Genomic DNA, 15,833 nt, shown 5'->3' on the forward strand with positions numbered 1-15,833 from the left:
AGATTAAATATATATACAAACTGAGAACTTAAGTTGGAGTAGTCGGTAGATTATAACATGAAATGGCCGGTTATAAATACGAAATGTATACAAAACAACAAATTAAGGAGTTTATTTTACAATTAATAATAATATATACAAATTAAGAACTGTATTATTTTTTTGGTCGTTTTCCTAAAACTCTAAATTGACTACCCGACCCAGCAAAATACGTTCAAATAGACCTATTATTATTTTACTTTCCAATTACAAGACGCGTATATTCCCGGTTTCACCGTTATATTATTTTATTTTCCAAGGCGAGTATTTCGCTTTTCATATTCTTCACTCAGAATCAGAACTCCACTTCAAGACACTTATGTGTTGGCCGGCGAAGGTTTTGGATGCTTAGATTTCACAATCTAATTTCAACTATAGATTTAATAACTGTTAATGGGAGCCAGTAGAAAGCTTCAAAGTGAGATCGATCGAGTTCTAAAAAAAGTTCAAGAAAGTGTCGATGTTTTCGACAGGATATGGAACAAGGTATGCGTAAATGTTTTTATAATCTTCTTTGAATTACTGACGTTTCTGGTTTTTGTGTAATCTGAATGCTGAAGGTTTCATGTTATGTTTGGATTTTCGTATTTTAGGTTTACGATACTGACAATGCCTATCAGAGGGAAAGGTTTGAGGCCGACTTGAAGAAGGAGATTAAGAAACTTCAAAGGTACAGAGACCAGATTAAGACATGGATTCAGTCCAGCGAGATCAAGGATAAGAAGGTCATTTAAGATCCCCCTTTGTATTTCTTTGTTATTGCACTTGAATCGCCATGAACGCGTTGGTTACCCAGTCTCTAGTTGCCTTATTTCGTCTACTTCCTTCCTCGTAGGTTAGTGCCTCTTATGAGCAGGCTCTGATGGATGCTCGCAAGCTTATTGAGCGAGAAATGGAACGATTCAGGATTTGTGAAAAGGATACAAAGACAAAAGCTTTCTCTAAGGAACGCCTGGGACAGCAGCCTAAATGGGTAGCTATTGCCATCTTTTTTTAGTCTTTTTGCATATGATGCAGAAACTTAATTAGCATACATGGAAATCATCTTTTGTCATTGTAAACTTTATATTTTGTAGGATTATAAGGAGAAAGCCAAGTCAGAGACTAGAGATTGGTTGAACAATACGGTATGAAACTATGTTATGGATTTGAAGGCCTCTCTTTGCTTTAATGCCTGAAAGCTGGCACTTATTCTTGCTTATAATTGGTTAGGTGTCTGAGCTGGAATCTCAAATCGATGGATTTGAAGCTGAGATGGAGGGGCTATCTTTAAAGAAAGGAAAAACATGGCCTCCGAGACTGGTAATATGATGAATACTAGATTCAATTTCTTTAAATTTCACCTCATAATAGACACCATTTCTGTAAAATTACCTTATATTGGATACGTTTTTTGTTTCATAGAGACATTTAGAGTCATCAATTGCTAGGCACAAGGCTCATATATTGAAACTAGAGTTGATATTGAGGCTGCTGGATAATGATGAATTGAGTCCTGAGCTAGTCAATGATGTTAAGGACTTCACTGATGACTATGTGGAACGAAATCAGGTTATATTTTATTTAATTCCTCTCACTTTTTCTCAATAGTACTTTCTTTGAGGTTCTCGATGCTTTGTCACCTTGTCATATTGAAAATGAAGGAATTTTCAACCAGCATTTAAACCTACCACAAATCGTCTTTACCGCAGGAGGATTTTGATGAGTTTGAGGATGTTGATATGCTATACGACATCTTACAGCTGGACAAAGTAGAGGCGCTAGAAGATTTTGTTATTAGTGGGACACCTGGCCTCATTAAGGTACATAATTTCTATTGTTGAAAACCCTTTTTGTCATCGAATTTAATTAAATAACAATGTACTCTCTCGTTCTTATCAAGTTAGGTAATGCATTAATATTGTACATTAGCCTAACATTAGTTCCAATTTGTGAACGCTATCATTTTCATGCAATATATTCTTAGCTGAGAATTATTCAAACGATTCAAAGTTCCTATTATTCAGGTTGGTGCAAGCATGAACAACGTTGAACACAGACTTCAAGCTACAAGTCTGTCTCCGGTAATTGTTCCACTGACAGAAGAAGGAAAACAAAAGGGTTATAAGGTAATGCATATTGTTCTTTATTGCTTTATACATCCGGTGTTGCCCTCCTTCCTTGAGGTTGAGGGTTCAAGTCTCGTCGTGGACATAGGTGGATATAAGGTGTAGTTTAGGAGTAGGTTAGATTTGCCGTTTCAATATATATATATATATATATATATATATATATATATACATATACATATACATATACATATACATATACTGATATACATATACATATAACGTTTTTATGGTTTTTAAAGCTTATAATATTAGTTTTTGGGATGATGACATTGACTATAACTGTAAGTTTATTATATATGAATTTTGAAACTTATACATATACATATACATACACACATGATTTTTATGGATTTTGAAACTTATAATATTTTAGTTTTTTGGGATGATGACATTGACTATAACTTTTTTAAGTTTACGACGGACTTTCATATTGGTTTTTATGGCTTATATAAAATATCTTATAATTTATTATATACAATGCAACATTGAAACCATTTTGTTCTTGTATCACAGAGACTTGATAAAACTGAAGCAATAAAATTGATTCACAACCTTTTATTCAGGTCGGTGCAAACACAGACACCATTGAACAGAGATTTCAAGCCACATGTCAATTGCCAGTAGTTATTCCACTGATAGAAGAAAGAAAACAAATTGAATCACAACCTTTTATTCAGGTTGTTGCAAACATGGACAAAGTTGAACAGAGACTTCAAGCTACAAATCAGTTGCCAGTAATTGTTCCACTGACAGAAGAAAAAAAACAAATCGAATCACATCCTTTGATTCAAGCTGGCACAAGCATGGACAACACTGAACAAAGACTTCAAGCTACATGTCAGTTGCCAATAACTGTTCCACCGGAAGAAGTAATAAAACAAAACGGTTATAAGGTAACACGCCTATTATCTCATTAACTGATGCATCTCCACTAATATGTCTAAAGTTATTATTATAAAATTAATCAGGAAGATATTGCTCAACACCTGTGAGCAATAGTAGAACCGAGTAACCGATAAAACATCTAACAAATTTAAAAAAAAAAAAAAAAAAAATCTCACATTATAGTATAGTGGTAGTTTCCTAACAACAACCTCATTGGACTTCAGGACTTCGAGCACTTGAAGATTCCTCTCAGAACATTAGTTATGGCAACTAACAACTTCAGCAAAGAGTACGTGATTGCGAAGGGTGGATTTGGGTTGGTGTACAAAGCCCAAAATAAACATGGAATTATCGCAGTAAAGAAGTTGGATCCTAGGTTTGGGCAAGGAGACCGTGAATTCATGATGGAGATAGCAATGCTTTCAGCTTATACACATAAAAACCTTGTTTCTCTTGTTGGATTTTGCGATGAGGGTGATGAGAAAATTCTTGTTTACAAGTATGAAAGTAATGGGAGCCTTGACCAACATTTACGTAGGAAAGATCTAACTTGGATCCAACGTCTTCGAATTTGCTTAGATGTTGCCCAAGGGTTAAAGTATCTTCATAATGATATTGGAACACAACATAGAATTTTACATCGTGATATGAAGAGCTCAAACATCCTATTAGATGAAAATTTCAGAGCTAAGATTTCCGATTTTGGGTTGTCCAAAGTAGCTCTTGCAAATGTGCCGTGTACAATTCTTATCTCCAAAGTTTGTGGCACGCCGGGATATGTTGATCCAGAGTACTATAAACATGGCATTCTCACACAAAAATCCGATGTTTACTCTTTTGGGGTGGTGTTGTTTGAAGTCTTGTGTGGAAAGCTGGTGGGTGTTTCAAAGCATCTTGATGAGCCTTTTTCAGCAGAATTACCCCAAAGTCATTACGAAAAGGGAACCTTAGATGTGATCATTGATTGCGATCTAAGAAATCAAATGAACTCGGCTTCCTTGAGTACGTTTTCAGCCATTGCTCATCAATGCTTGAAGTGTCGTGGTCGAGATCGCCCAACAATGACTCTGGTTGTGGAAGAACTAAAGAAAGCTTTCATTTACCAAGTAGTTGTTTCCCCAGAATAAGGTTTATAACGTTCTTAGCTTTTATTATCTTTTTTTTTTCCTTTCATAATCCTTATTGTCAACATCAAGTTTTATTTTATCGAAAACTGCAAAAATGTTCCCTGTGGTGGGAGAATCTAATATTTTATTAGAAGTCATGTTAAATAGTGTGTTCCAAATTACAAGTTCAAATACATTACATATAAATTTTGGGCAAGTATCATAGTCAAGTGGGGTCCAAACACTCAACTTGGGGAAGTGTGGATCCACCATTGGGGTGGGTGGATGTAGTGGGACCTTTTCTCATTTTAATGATAGATATTAAAATAATGTAAAACTTAAATCAAAGGGTATAATAGTCTTTTTAGTTTGGGATGAGTACAAAGCCACAAGAAAATTTGCAATTTCCGAACTTGTTGGACCGTGCCCAAAGAAAAAAGCAAACCATAGGGACCTTTATTTTGTGTCTAGTTCATGTAAATTTTATTTTCTATTTGATTGTTTTTACAGGCATCAAGTGGATTTTTTGTTGGAAGTTTCCCCACACCTGAAGCTCCTCCATGTCTCGATGCCTACACTTGTAGAGGGTAAATATAATCAGCTTGTTTGGCACAGCCGTATGGGGGAAATATGGTAAAACATCCATCTAGTATTCTCCACATGATGTAAAAATGATCGCTACTATGTGGGATCTACCAAGCACTTGAGTGCCACGTGGTATTTGATTATGCTTTGGTTGGATGGTATCCTTGTTATCTCTAAATGCTCATGATTTGTTGAACATGTTTCTTGTATTGCGGGTGTTAATTTTGTAACACCTATCCAAAGTGATTCAAAGTCCTCTATCAATATTTTATTCATGCCTAACGACAACATGATTCAGAGCCATGCCCAACGTGATTCAGAGTCCTCTAATGGCAACATGATTTAGATCCATTTCTCTGGTATAAACCATTTCTTACCTTACATGTCAAAACTATTGAAATTGATTACATGGCTTGCTTTGTTATACTTTCAATAATATCAGGGAGACCACATACAAATATTTTAATAAACATCTGTGAAACTTTCAATTCCAAACTGCTTGGTGGAAGGGATAGACCTATAATGTACACAAGATTGTTGTAACTTACATTGTTATGTTTTCCTTGTTTAAATTGGTATGCTCATGCTGCTATCAATATGGTCACAAAACCTGACAATGTTGACAAGTTTTTAACTCGTTTATGGAAATGGTCAATTTCTTGTGTAATGGATACTTTATTGACAAAATGTTCAAAATTAAGATGTATTGGTTCACAATAAAATCACTGTAAGGACTCATCATGTTACTATACATGTATAAACATCACACAACATACTGTACTTATGAATTTAACAATTGTAAATAGAAACAATGTCATAATTAAGTCAACATTTTTCATTGCATTATGATATCCAACAAGTACCAAAAAAGCCATTCACAGACAAGTTAAACTTGATAAACATCTCATAAAACTAAAGACAATTGTTACAATTTCAACAACAAAAGAACCCCCTTTTCCCTTCGAAAACGTACATCACCCCAAATACACCTAATCCTTCATTAGATGCTAAAAAATAGGCAACAAGGAACAAAACCCATGAACCAAAGAACAAATACTTGTACTTCTTAATTAGCATCTGCACAACTTGGCGGAGCTCATTCATGGACCTAACTAACCGGGAATAACTTCTACAGCTCTTAGACACATTGGGGGACTCAACCATCCTACAAAACCACAATTGATTCCACTTTGAGAACAAAACCAGAATCTCCTACCTGAATTGAGATTCAAGATGCCAATATTACTGCTTGGGTACCACATGCACATATCACCATCTTCAAAATAGCTTCATGAAGCAGTTGAGGAAAGAGGAAAAGGAAAAGAAACTCTCTAGCCCTCTAGGCCTTTTACTTATGCATGAGACCACAAAGGAAATGATTGATCATGTGAGGGCCACATGACTCTCTTTAGCAGTGGAAATAAATGGGGGTTAGGCTGAGGGACATCCGGTGCGACGAAATCAAACCATAGGGACTCATGTTAATTTTAACTCTTTTTGCAGAGGGTATTCCATCACTTGCATGTATTATGAAATGCAGGCAAATGAAAGGCCAAATTGTTATACCCATATTTTATGATGTTAATCCCTCTGAAGTACGAAAACAAAAACGAAAATATGGAGAAGCATTTGCCAACCACGAGTTAGAGAACAAGAAGAAAATTAAATCTTGGAGACAAGCATTTCTAGATGATCCTTGGGGATGGCTCTCTGCACCACGAGAACAAATATGGAAAGTCCAAGAAGACTTGGCCAAGCATGAGCTGGAGAACAAGACCAAGATTGATTCTTGGAGAAGAGCACTTGTGTATGCAAGTAACATTTCTGGATGGGAACCCCAACACATTGCCAACGGGTAATTTTCTTCTTTGTTTGTTCACTTTTATACTTAAGATATGTGTGCTCTACTACAAGACATTTATACGTATACCTTCTAAGATTTTAAAGGATAAAGCCAAGTTATTGATGATAAAATACATGGTTTTAGAGAACAACTAGTCATGGACATTTATGCATGTAGTTATACGTGTACTATGCAATAATCTAATAACAATATCTATATTTTAGAAGGGAATCAACAACTATGATTTGAAGTTGTTCTATTAGCCATTTTGAAAACACAATTGGTAATACAAAGTGATGATAATAAGTAGGTTGTCATACAAATATTTTATTTATTCTTGATGATGTTGATGACCTTAATTAATAAACTAAGGCTTTAACTACATTCACTACTACTGGATATAAACATTTGCTAAGAACTCACAAAGCAACATTGTCTAACAGTAGTAGTTTATGATAAGGCTATTTGTTAAAGTACGTGCTAATGACCCTTATATATTTAATTTGCAGGCATGAGTCAAAGTCCATTAAAAATATTGTTGACACAATTTCATGCAGGTTGCATCCAATAAATTCAAGTGTGGAGGAAGTCTAGTTGGAGTACAAGCTCTTAGCATAATAAGTTGTTTGACTCTTTTTCTATTAGGTCTTATGTTTAACAATATAGCTAGGTTAATCTTAGATAATGTTAGTATTTATAGTATTATTTATCTTTCTTTGTAAATACAGGTTTCCTCTCAATATTGAATTACTTTTAGTCAGGGTCGATCCGTCGATTTTAGGGGCCCTATGCTAAAAAATGGGCCCCGAAATATAATATTTTTACTTATAATTAAAATTCATTAATTCTATAATAATTGACTAAATCAAAATATTGAATACAAAACAATATTAATAACAATGTGGATTTGAAAAAAAAATAGAAGATTAAAAAAATGTGGAGAATTATGAATTGTGGTTACTAAGGGGAGAGAGAGAGAGAGAGAGAGAGAGAGAGAGAGAGAGAGAGAGAGAGAGAGAGAGAGAGAGAGAGAGAAGCAAATATGGTTCGTGTTCCCTTGCCTGTCGAAATACCAAGAACTCAAATAAATTAATTGTAACATCCCATTTTCACAACCAAAAATTTTCATTTTATTTAAGTAAATCTTCCCAATTATAAATCCGTTATGGAGAAAACCATTTATTCCAAATACATTTATAAAAATCAGAGTAATATTAAAGGGTGGAATCTTCATTATTGTTGATGAATGTGTACAATCACGCCTTCGCCTTCCCATGATGACCGATGATGTCTGAAACAATAAACAACTGGGTAAGCACAAAGCTTAGTGAGTTTCCCCCAAAATACCCAATACGATAAACATACACGAATGCATACTGGCCGCTCTTCGGGCCTTCAGCCTGACTGGACCGCCTCGCAGGCCTTCAGTCTATCCGGGCCGGAATACTAGGGTTTGTTGTCTTACAGCCTCAACCCAACCGCTCCTCCCGAGCCTCTGTGCCTTCGGCTTACAGCCGACCCACACTTGTTATCTTGGCCTACAGCACAAAGCAGGACCGCCTCAACCCACCACTACTGTATGTCAACATATAAACAATCAAGGATCAAATAGACATATAATATAGGCAAACATCAATCATACATGTCACTACCGCCTACTAGTCCTCTCACGACATGCAGTCCCGCTACCAGCTAACCTCCATGAAATGCGTAACTATAAGTAACCAGAAGTGAGATAGCCACCCAAACAGATGATCCTACTCTAGAGCCACAACTAAACAAGGAACAGGTAAGAAAGCCTAGATCAAGAGTTCTCAGGCTATCCTACATGACCACAGACAGTCCCTAAGGTACTCCACTAGATGTTAACCAGCAAGTATAGGTAAACATACATATCTACAGATCACTACCGCATAACAACATCCTATATACCAGAATACAGGTCTAACAGACCAGTAAATCATAACAACATACTAAATACCAACAATCTAAGGAACGCATAACCGTATATACTTAGAGGTGAGATAGACACCCGGAACAAGTAACAAGTAAAAGAGCCTAGATCAAGAGTCCTCAATCTATACTACATGCCTATATACAATCCTTATGGCATCCTTCTACTAAAGATAACCAAAGCTAGTGGTCCGACATTGGTGTCTTCGACCCACGGGTACAGCGAGGCGAAACTCGCCTGAAATGAAGAAACCCAAGAACACTGTGATACGCTCCTTGCTACACGGCTTGCTCCCGCGGATCCACTAATGTAACACTTGTACCCAGGTATGTACCTTATGGCCCTTTATTTTTGGAAATGTGCATTTTAGTCCGTGGAGTAGTACGCGGGGCGTACCACTTGGTACGCTTAGCGTACTAGCTGAAAAGCCAGTATGCGGGGTGTACCACTTGGTATGCTTAGCATACTGAGTTGATGGTGAGTCGGGACCCCGGTCACATACGTTGGGCATACGTGGACTTTAACGAAACCCTAATTAAGGGTTTTGCACCCTATATAAACATCCTTATTCATTAGGGGTTGCATCCTTACTAGCCTCTAAAGCCTCAAAACCCTAGAAACGAGTCTTAGCCTCCATTATTGAGTGTTTGAGCCCTTGGAGATAATTTGGTGTTCATTTTGTGCATTTTGAAGGAGTTGGAGAAGCTTGAAGTTGCTTAGCTTGGACAGAAGGTCTTGGATCCAGAATCACCACTCCTTTTGCAAAGTTTTAGAGGAATCATGTTCTCATCTTGACTCTTAGTTGTTTAGATCTCTTTTTGGGATGAATTATCATGCTTTTGGCCATTGTTGGGTGGATTGTTGTATTAAGACGTCTTAAGGACTTATCCTTTCAGTTCTAGGTTTATCTGTTGGATTAGGTGTCTAAGCCCATAACTATAATTGGTATGTAATTGAATTGATAGCAGCACAGTCCTTTTGGGTTGTCCTCAACCTAGCAACTGGACAAGGAAATTATGAAAGGAGAGATATTAATTTATAAGATTAATAAATTAATATATATAAATGATTTATTAATATGTTAAAAGATTAATATATTAATTAGAAATCATTATGTTTAATTAATAGTTAGCCAGAAATTAATCAGAATTAATTTTGGGGTTAAAAGAATTAATTATAAAGTGCAGGGACTAGTTTGCAATTAACTAATAGTTGAGTGGAAGGATCCAGAACCCCCTTGGAAGGAGGTGGACGAAATCCATAGGGGAAACCCTAGAGATTTCGTCCAAGGGGTCCAGATAAGGCCCTTGGGTTTTGCTTAGGCCCTAAGCAAAGGATAACTAGGGTTTTCCCTAAACCCTAGATCCCTCAGCTATTTAAGGAGCCTCCTAGCTCACATTTTAGGTGACTTGTTCTTTGGAAGATCCCTCAGCTACTTTCCTTCTTGCTAGTTCTTGGGTGTGATTCCATTAGAGGCATTACACTTGTGGTGCTAAGCTTCCAAGAAGATCAAGATCAAGATCAAGGGAATTATCAATTGTTTGCTATAACAATTGAAAGGTATGTAACTCATAAACCCTAGTTTGTTAATTTCGAAATTAGCCTCCTCCTCTAGGGTTCTTGTTTTGCAATTCAAAGTTGTATGTTCAATAGTTAAAACATAGATCCAAAGTAGGTTGCATGTGAACTTAGGAGTTGTTTTTCTAGTTTATTTGTTTTACATAAAACCCATCAGTGGTATCAGAGCCATTGTTTGTTTTAAATTGAATTGCTATAATTGTTGAATTGCAAATTAGGGTTTATAGCCATTAAACCCTAAAGGCCAAAATTTTCGATTTTAGGGTTTTGGATCAAAGGGTTTTCGAAAACCCTAGCCTCCAAGAACCCTAATCGAAATTAGGGTTAGGGTTTTGGAAATCCTAGCCTCCTCCCTTGTAAATTTCGAAATATGCCTAGTAATTTTAGGGTTTCTTGTTTTGGATAATTGTTACTTGATTAGATTAATTGAATAATTATCCTTTACCCTAATTTTCGAAATTTAGAGGGATAAGGATTAGGATTAAATTAATTGATTAATTTGATTAGATAATCCTTATAAGATTTAATAAATTGATTAAAAGTTAATTAATAGATAAACATTATATCTAGTAATTTGGTTTATTTTAAATTTAAATTAATAGTTTAATTTTCGAAATTTATATAAACCTTAAAGTTTTAAAAAGTTTAAAACATACCTTATATATGTATTATGATTAAATGTTTAATATTATATATGTATAAGAATATGGTCAGTCAAATCGCTAGTATGCCTCATTCATGAAGCTAGTCTATAAGGGGGGTATAAGGAAACTGTCTATAAAATGGTAGTTGAATGGGTGTCCACTCTCACCCACCGCTCCCTTGATTAGTGGAGGGTCGTTAGCAGAACGGATTTGATAGGACAACTACTTCTCATTAAAAGTATAATGCTATTAAAGAAAGTACTAGAACATTATTTTACAAAATCCCAACTCTAGTTACTTTAGGAAAAATGTGAAAAGTATGCTAATCCATGAAATTGCACATTGTGCTTTATTGGTCGTTAGTGGAGCGTGTGTGGTTAACCAGCACACTAAAAGGCACTAATAAAGAGTAGTAATGAGTATCTCATAATTATCATTTTGATGGAGCGTGTGTGGCTTACCAGCACATCAATAGTTAATGATAAAGACAATGAGGTTACCAAGCACATTTGCATGGTTATTCATATCTTGTTTGTGATCCTCGGCATCCCAGTCACAAATAGAAGAGCATAATCTGAGATTAAAACATGCCATTGAATAGTTTCAATGTATCTCAAAAGAATTGGGAATTTCACTTCGTTTGTTTCGTCTAATGGTGGAATTGGTGAATCGTCATTCACCTACCTTTATGAAATTTACACTTGGATCTCGGCATCCCATTTCTAAGTTGTGAACCTTCATGGTTGGATCCTAACCTTGATATTATATCTTTGGGTTATTATATTGAGGTATCTTGAAATCTAACTAAAACTTTCTTTCTTTTCAGATGTCTACTCCTGGAAACACTTTGGCTCAATATTTGCTCCAAAGTCGTTATGGATGGCTCTAACTATAACGATTGGATGCGCAACATCAAGATGGCTCTTCGTTTTGAGAACAAAGAATATGTTCTTGAAAAGGAGCTCAAAGAACTTGATGAGTCTGAAGCTACTCCTGAAGAACTTGCTGCCTACAAGAAACATTACGATGATGCTACCAAAGTGGCATGCATCATGGTAGCAACTATGTCCCCAGAACTGCAAAGGTACTATGAGGACTACTGACCTTTTGAGATGAACAAGGACCTTATGGAAAAGTACCATAAGCGAGCTCGTCAAGAAAAATTTGAAGTAGTCACGTCACTCATGGCTTGCAAGATGAAAGAAGGGGAGTCGGTTGTGTCACATGTGCAAAGAATGCAACGCTACATAGAGCGTTTGGTCAAGCTCAACATTCACTTTGATGAGGAATTGGCCATTGACATGGTTTTGAACTCACTTCCTGAATGTTATGGTCAGTTTATTCTAACTTACCATTTGAACAACACTGAGCAGACTCTGGCCCAATTGCACAACTTGTTGCAGACAGCTGAAGCAGGGATGAAGGGTAAAAGTATACCCTCCACACCTGCAAGTGCCCCTGTCTTGGCTATTGGACAGGGAAAGGGGAAAAAGAGGAAAGGTCCTCCCAAGCAAAACTGGAAGAGCAAGGCTCAAGCTGGGTCATCTAGCAATGGCCCAAAGGATAAGCCCAATGGTTCCACTCCCCATGTTTCTGATCCAAAAGAGGTCGTTTGCTTTTACTGCAATCAAAAGGGGCATTGGAAGAGATCTTGCCCACAATATCTGCAGGATATCAAGGATGGCAAAGTAAAGCCATCTTCGGCAGGTATTTACACTATTTCTGCTAATAACTCATTATCTTCTCGTTCATGGGTCCTTGATACAGGATGTGGTTTTCATATCTGTTCTGATATGCAGGGGCTAAAGGAAAGTGAGGAGATAGAGCGAGGAAGGATAAACTTGATCATGGGAAACAGAAAGTCTTCACCAGTAACCAAGATCAGAGTTTATCAGCTTTTGCTTAGTAATGATGTTAGATTAGATTTGATAAATTGTTGCTATTCGTCTGAGATGACGAGAAACATTATTTCATTTCATGCATTGTTCAGACAAGGTTTTAAATATTCTTTTAATGATTTGAATGGTTCAATTTCTGTTTATAAGAATGGTGTTTTTATGTTTGAAGCTTTGCCTTGTGATGGTGTGTATGAAACAGTGACTTGTGTTGATAGCTTAGGAAATAGTGTACTTAATATTGACTTGTCTAATAGTATAGACAAGGCATGCTTGTGGCATTGTCGTCTTGGACACATTAACAAGAAACGCATAGCCCAACTCCAAAAGGATGGAGTGTTGGAATCATTTGACCTAAAATCAGATGATATGTGTGAATCTTGTCTTTTGGGAAAGATGACAAAATCACCATTCACAGGGTCTTGTGAAAGAGGTGAAGGTCTGTTGGATCTCATACACACAGATGTGTGTGGGCCCTTCAGATCAACTACAAGAGATGCTAATCGATTCTATGTGACTTTCACTGACGATTATAGCAGATATGGTTATATCTACTTGATCAAGCATAAGTCAGAAACCTTTGAAAAGTTCAAAGAGTTTAAGCATGAGGTCGAAAATCAATTGGGCAGGAAGATAAAGATACTTAGATCCGATAGAGGCGGGGAGTATCTTAGTATCGAGTTTAACGACTATCTGAAAGAATGTGGGATAGTCTCACAATTGACTCCTCCTAGGACACCACAATTAAATGGTGTAGCTGAGAGGCATAATCGGACCTTGTTAGACATGGTTCGTTCTATGATGAGTCGTGCTTCGCTTCCTATTCACTTCTGGGGGTATGCCTTAGAGACAGCCGCCCACATCCTCAATCTTGTCCCTACAAAGAAGGTTGCCAAAACACCTCACGAAATGTGGACGGGGAAAGTTCCCTCGTTGGCACATATTAAAGTCTGGGGTTGTGAAGCTTTCGTAAGACGAGAGACTCACGACAAGCTAGCAGCTAGAAGTGAGAAATGTGTTTTCATTGGTTACCCAAAGCAGTCTTTTGGATATTTGTTCTACAGGCCTAGTGAAAACGTGGTCTTTGTAGCACGAAGAGGAGTCTTTCTAGAAAGGGAGCTCATATTCAAAGAGGACAGTGGGAGCACCATTGAACTTGAAGAAATTCAAGAGTTAGCCAATGAAGGAACCTTAGATGACACTAGCACTCAACCAGAGGAAACAGTTCCTGTTGAACCAGTTGATAACTCATTACCTCTTCGAAGGTCCACTAGGGTGAGTGTGCTACCTGAGTTGTATGGTTTTCATATTACTTCAGATGGTGACACATTCATAAGTGACAGAACACTGGTAAGCTTAGATGAACCAGTCACTTATAAGGAAGCAATGGCAGGCCCAGAGGCTTCCAAGTGGAAAGAGGCAATGGACAGCGAGATTAAGTCCATGTATGACAACCAAGTTTGGAATTTGGTTGATAGTGCACCAGGTCGTAAGACAGTTGGGTGCAAATGGATCTTCAAGAAGAAGACAGACATGGATGGGAATGTACATACATTCAAGGCTCCACTGGTTGCAAAAGGTTTCACTCAAACCCCAGGGGTTGACTATGATGAGACCTTTTCGCCAGTAGCTAAGATTAAATCTATTAGGATATTGCTCGCCATAGCTGCCTTTCATGACTATGAAATCTGGCAGATGGATGTCAAGACTGCTTTCCTTAACGGGAAGTTGGCTGAGGATGTTTACATGAATCAGCCAGAGGGTTTTGTTGATGCAAAGTTTCCCAATAGAGTGTGCAAGCTTGAGAAATCCATTTATGGATTGAAACAAGCATCTCGCAGCTGGAATCTTTGCTTCCATGAGAAAGTCAAAGAGTTTGGTTTCTCTAGAAGTGAAGATGAGTTTTGTGTGTATATCAAGGCTAGTGGGAGTATAGTAACTTTTCTGGTGTTATATGTCGATGACATATTACTCATTGGTAACGACGTTCCAACCTTGAAAGAAGTTAAGTCTTGGCTTGGAAAGTGTTTTGCCATGAAAGACCTTGGAGAAGCTGCCTATATTCTTGGGATTAGAATATTAAGAGATAGAAAGAAGAGACTAATTGGACTTAGTCAGAGCACATACTTGGATAAGGTACTAAAGAGGTTTAGTATGGAAAATTCCAAGAAGGGAGAGCTACCTATCCAGAGCAATACCAAATTGAGTAAGACTCAATGCCCGAGTACAGATGAGGAAATAGATGACATGAGTCGTGTACCTTATGCTTCCGCTGTCGGATCAATCATGTACGCTATGACATGTACTCGCCCTGATGTGGCTTTTGCTTTGAGCATGGTCAGTCGCTATCAGGGAAACCCAAGTAAAGCTCATTGGATAGCAGTAAAGAATATACTCAATTATTTGCGAAGGACAAAGGACTGGGTCCTTGTACTTGGTGGCAATGATACTTTGAGAGTAGATGGTTACAGTGATGCCCGCTTTCAGACGGATAGAGATAACTTCCGTTCACAGTCAGGCTGGGTATTTTTACTGAATGGAGGAGCAGTTACTTGGAAGAGTTCCAAGCAAGATACGGTGGCTGATTCTACTTGTGAATCAGAGTACATAGCAGCGAGTGAAGCGTCGAAAGACGCAGCTTGGTTGAGGAACTTCATCGGAGATCTCGGAGTTGTTCCAACCATCCAGGAGCCTATGGAACTATTCTGCGATAATGAGGGAGCGGTTGCCTTGACAAAGGAACCGAGAGATCATGGTAAAACCAGACATATCGACAGAAAGTACCATTTCATCGGACATAGAGTAGAAGAAGGCCATCTTGTAGTAAAGAGGGTGTCATCTGAAGATAACCCAGCAGATCCCCTCACAAAGGGTCTGAGTAGGGCTAAGCATATTCAGCATGCTCGGAGCATAGGACTGAAAGATGATATTAGTTTTAGTAGTTAGATTAGTTTTGTTCTGAAACTTGTAACAAAGTAAATGTAATTGACTTTTGGTGATTAAATAATAAAGTATTATTTATAAGTTTGGTTTCTGCCTTTTGTCAATTGTTTATTATTGTGTTTCATTTTTTGCATGTTTTACTTCCCGAATAATAAGATTATTCAAACTCCACAGTCGCTCGTACTTTTGGAAGTAAGTAGTGAATCAAGACTGTCATGAACTGGATTGTAGATTGTCTAAAGGATAGACA

At 37.2% G+C, this 15,833-nt stretch overlaps 1 protein-coding gene across 1 annotated transcript; it reads left to right on the plus strand.

Annotated features, from left to right (window-relative positions):
• The first annotated feature begins 306 nt into the window (after positions 1-306).
• On the plus strand, positions 307-5,322 carry LOC145129296 (uncharacterized). The gene is made up of 11 exons (XM_079064001.1): positions 307-525; positions 633-764; positions 875-1,012; positions 1,116-1,166; positions 1,252-1,341; positions 1,444-1,590; positions 1,731-1,841; positions 2,046-2,147; positions 2,714-3,043; positions 3,260-4,163; positions 4,652-5,322. The coding sequence occupies exons 1-10, from the start codon at positions 433-435 to the stop codon at positions 4,160-4,162; spliced, it is 2,097 nt and encodes a 698-aa protein (XP_078920127.1). The 5' UTR covers positions 307-432; the 3' UTR covers position 4,163; positions 4,652-5,322.
• Positions 5,323-15,833: the final 10,511 nt, after the last annotated feature.

This window comes from Lactuca virosa, chromosome 8 (genome assembly GCF_052849685.1).
Source record: "Lactuca virosa cultivar CGN04683 chromosome 8, Lactuca_virosa_CGN04683_v6, whole genome shotgun sequence".
NCBI lineage: Eukaryota > Viridiplantae > Streptophyta > Magnoliopsida > Asterales > Asteraceae > Lactuca > Lactuca virosa.

Bases quoted from the DNA above. Each gene is read 5' to 3' on its own strand.
- LOC145129296 (XM_079064001.1), top strand. From the start codon at position 433: ATGGGAGCCAGTAGAAAGCTTCAAAGTGAGATCGATCGAGTTCTAAAA. The intron at 765-874 runs GTCATTTAAGAT...CCTTCCTCGTAG, and splicing joins GCGAGATCAAGGATAAGAAG to GTTAGTGCCTCTTATGAGCA. The intron at 2,148-2,713 runs GTAATGCATATT...CCTTTTATTCAG, and splicing joins GAAAACAAAAGGGTTATAAG to GTCGGTGCAAACACAGACAC.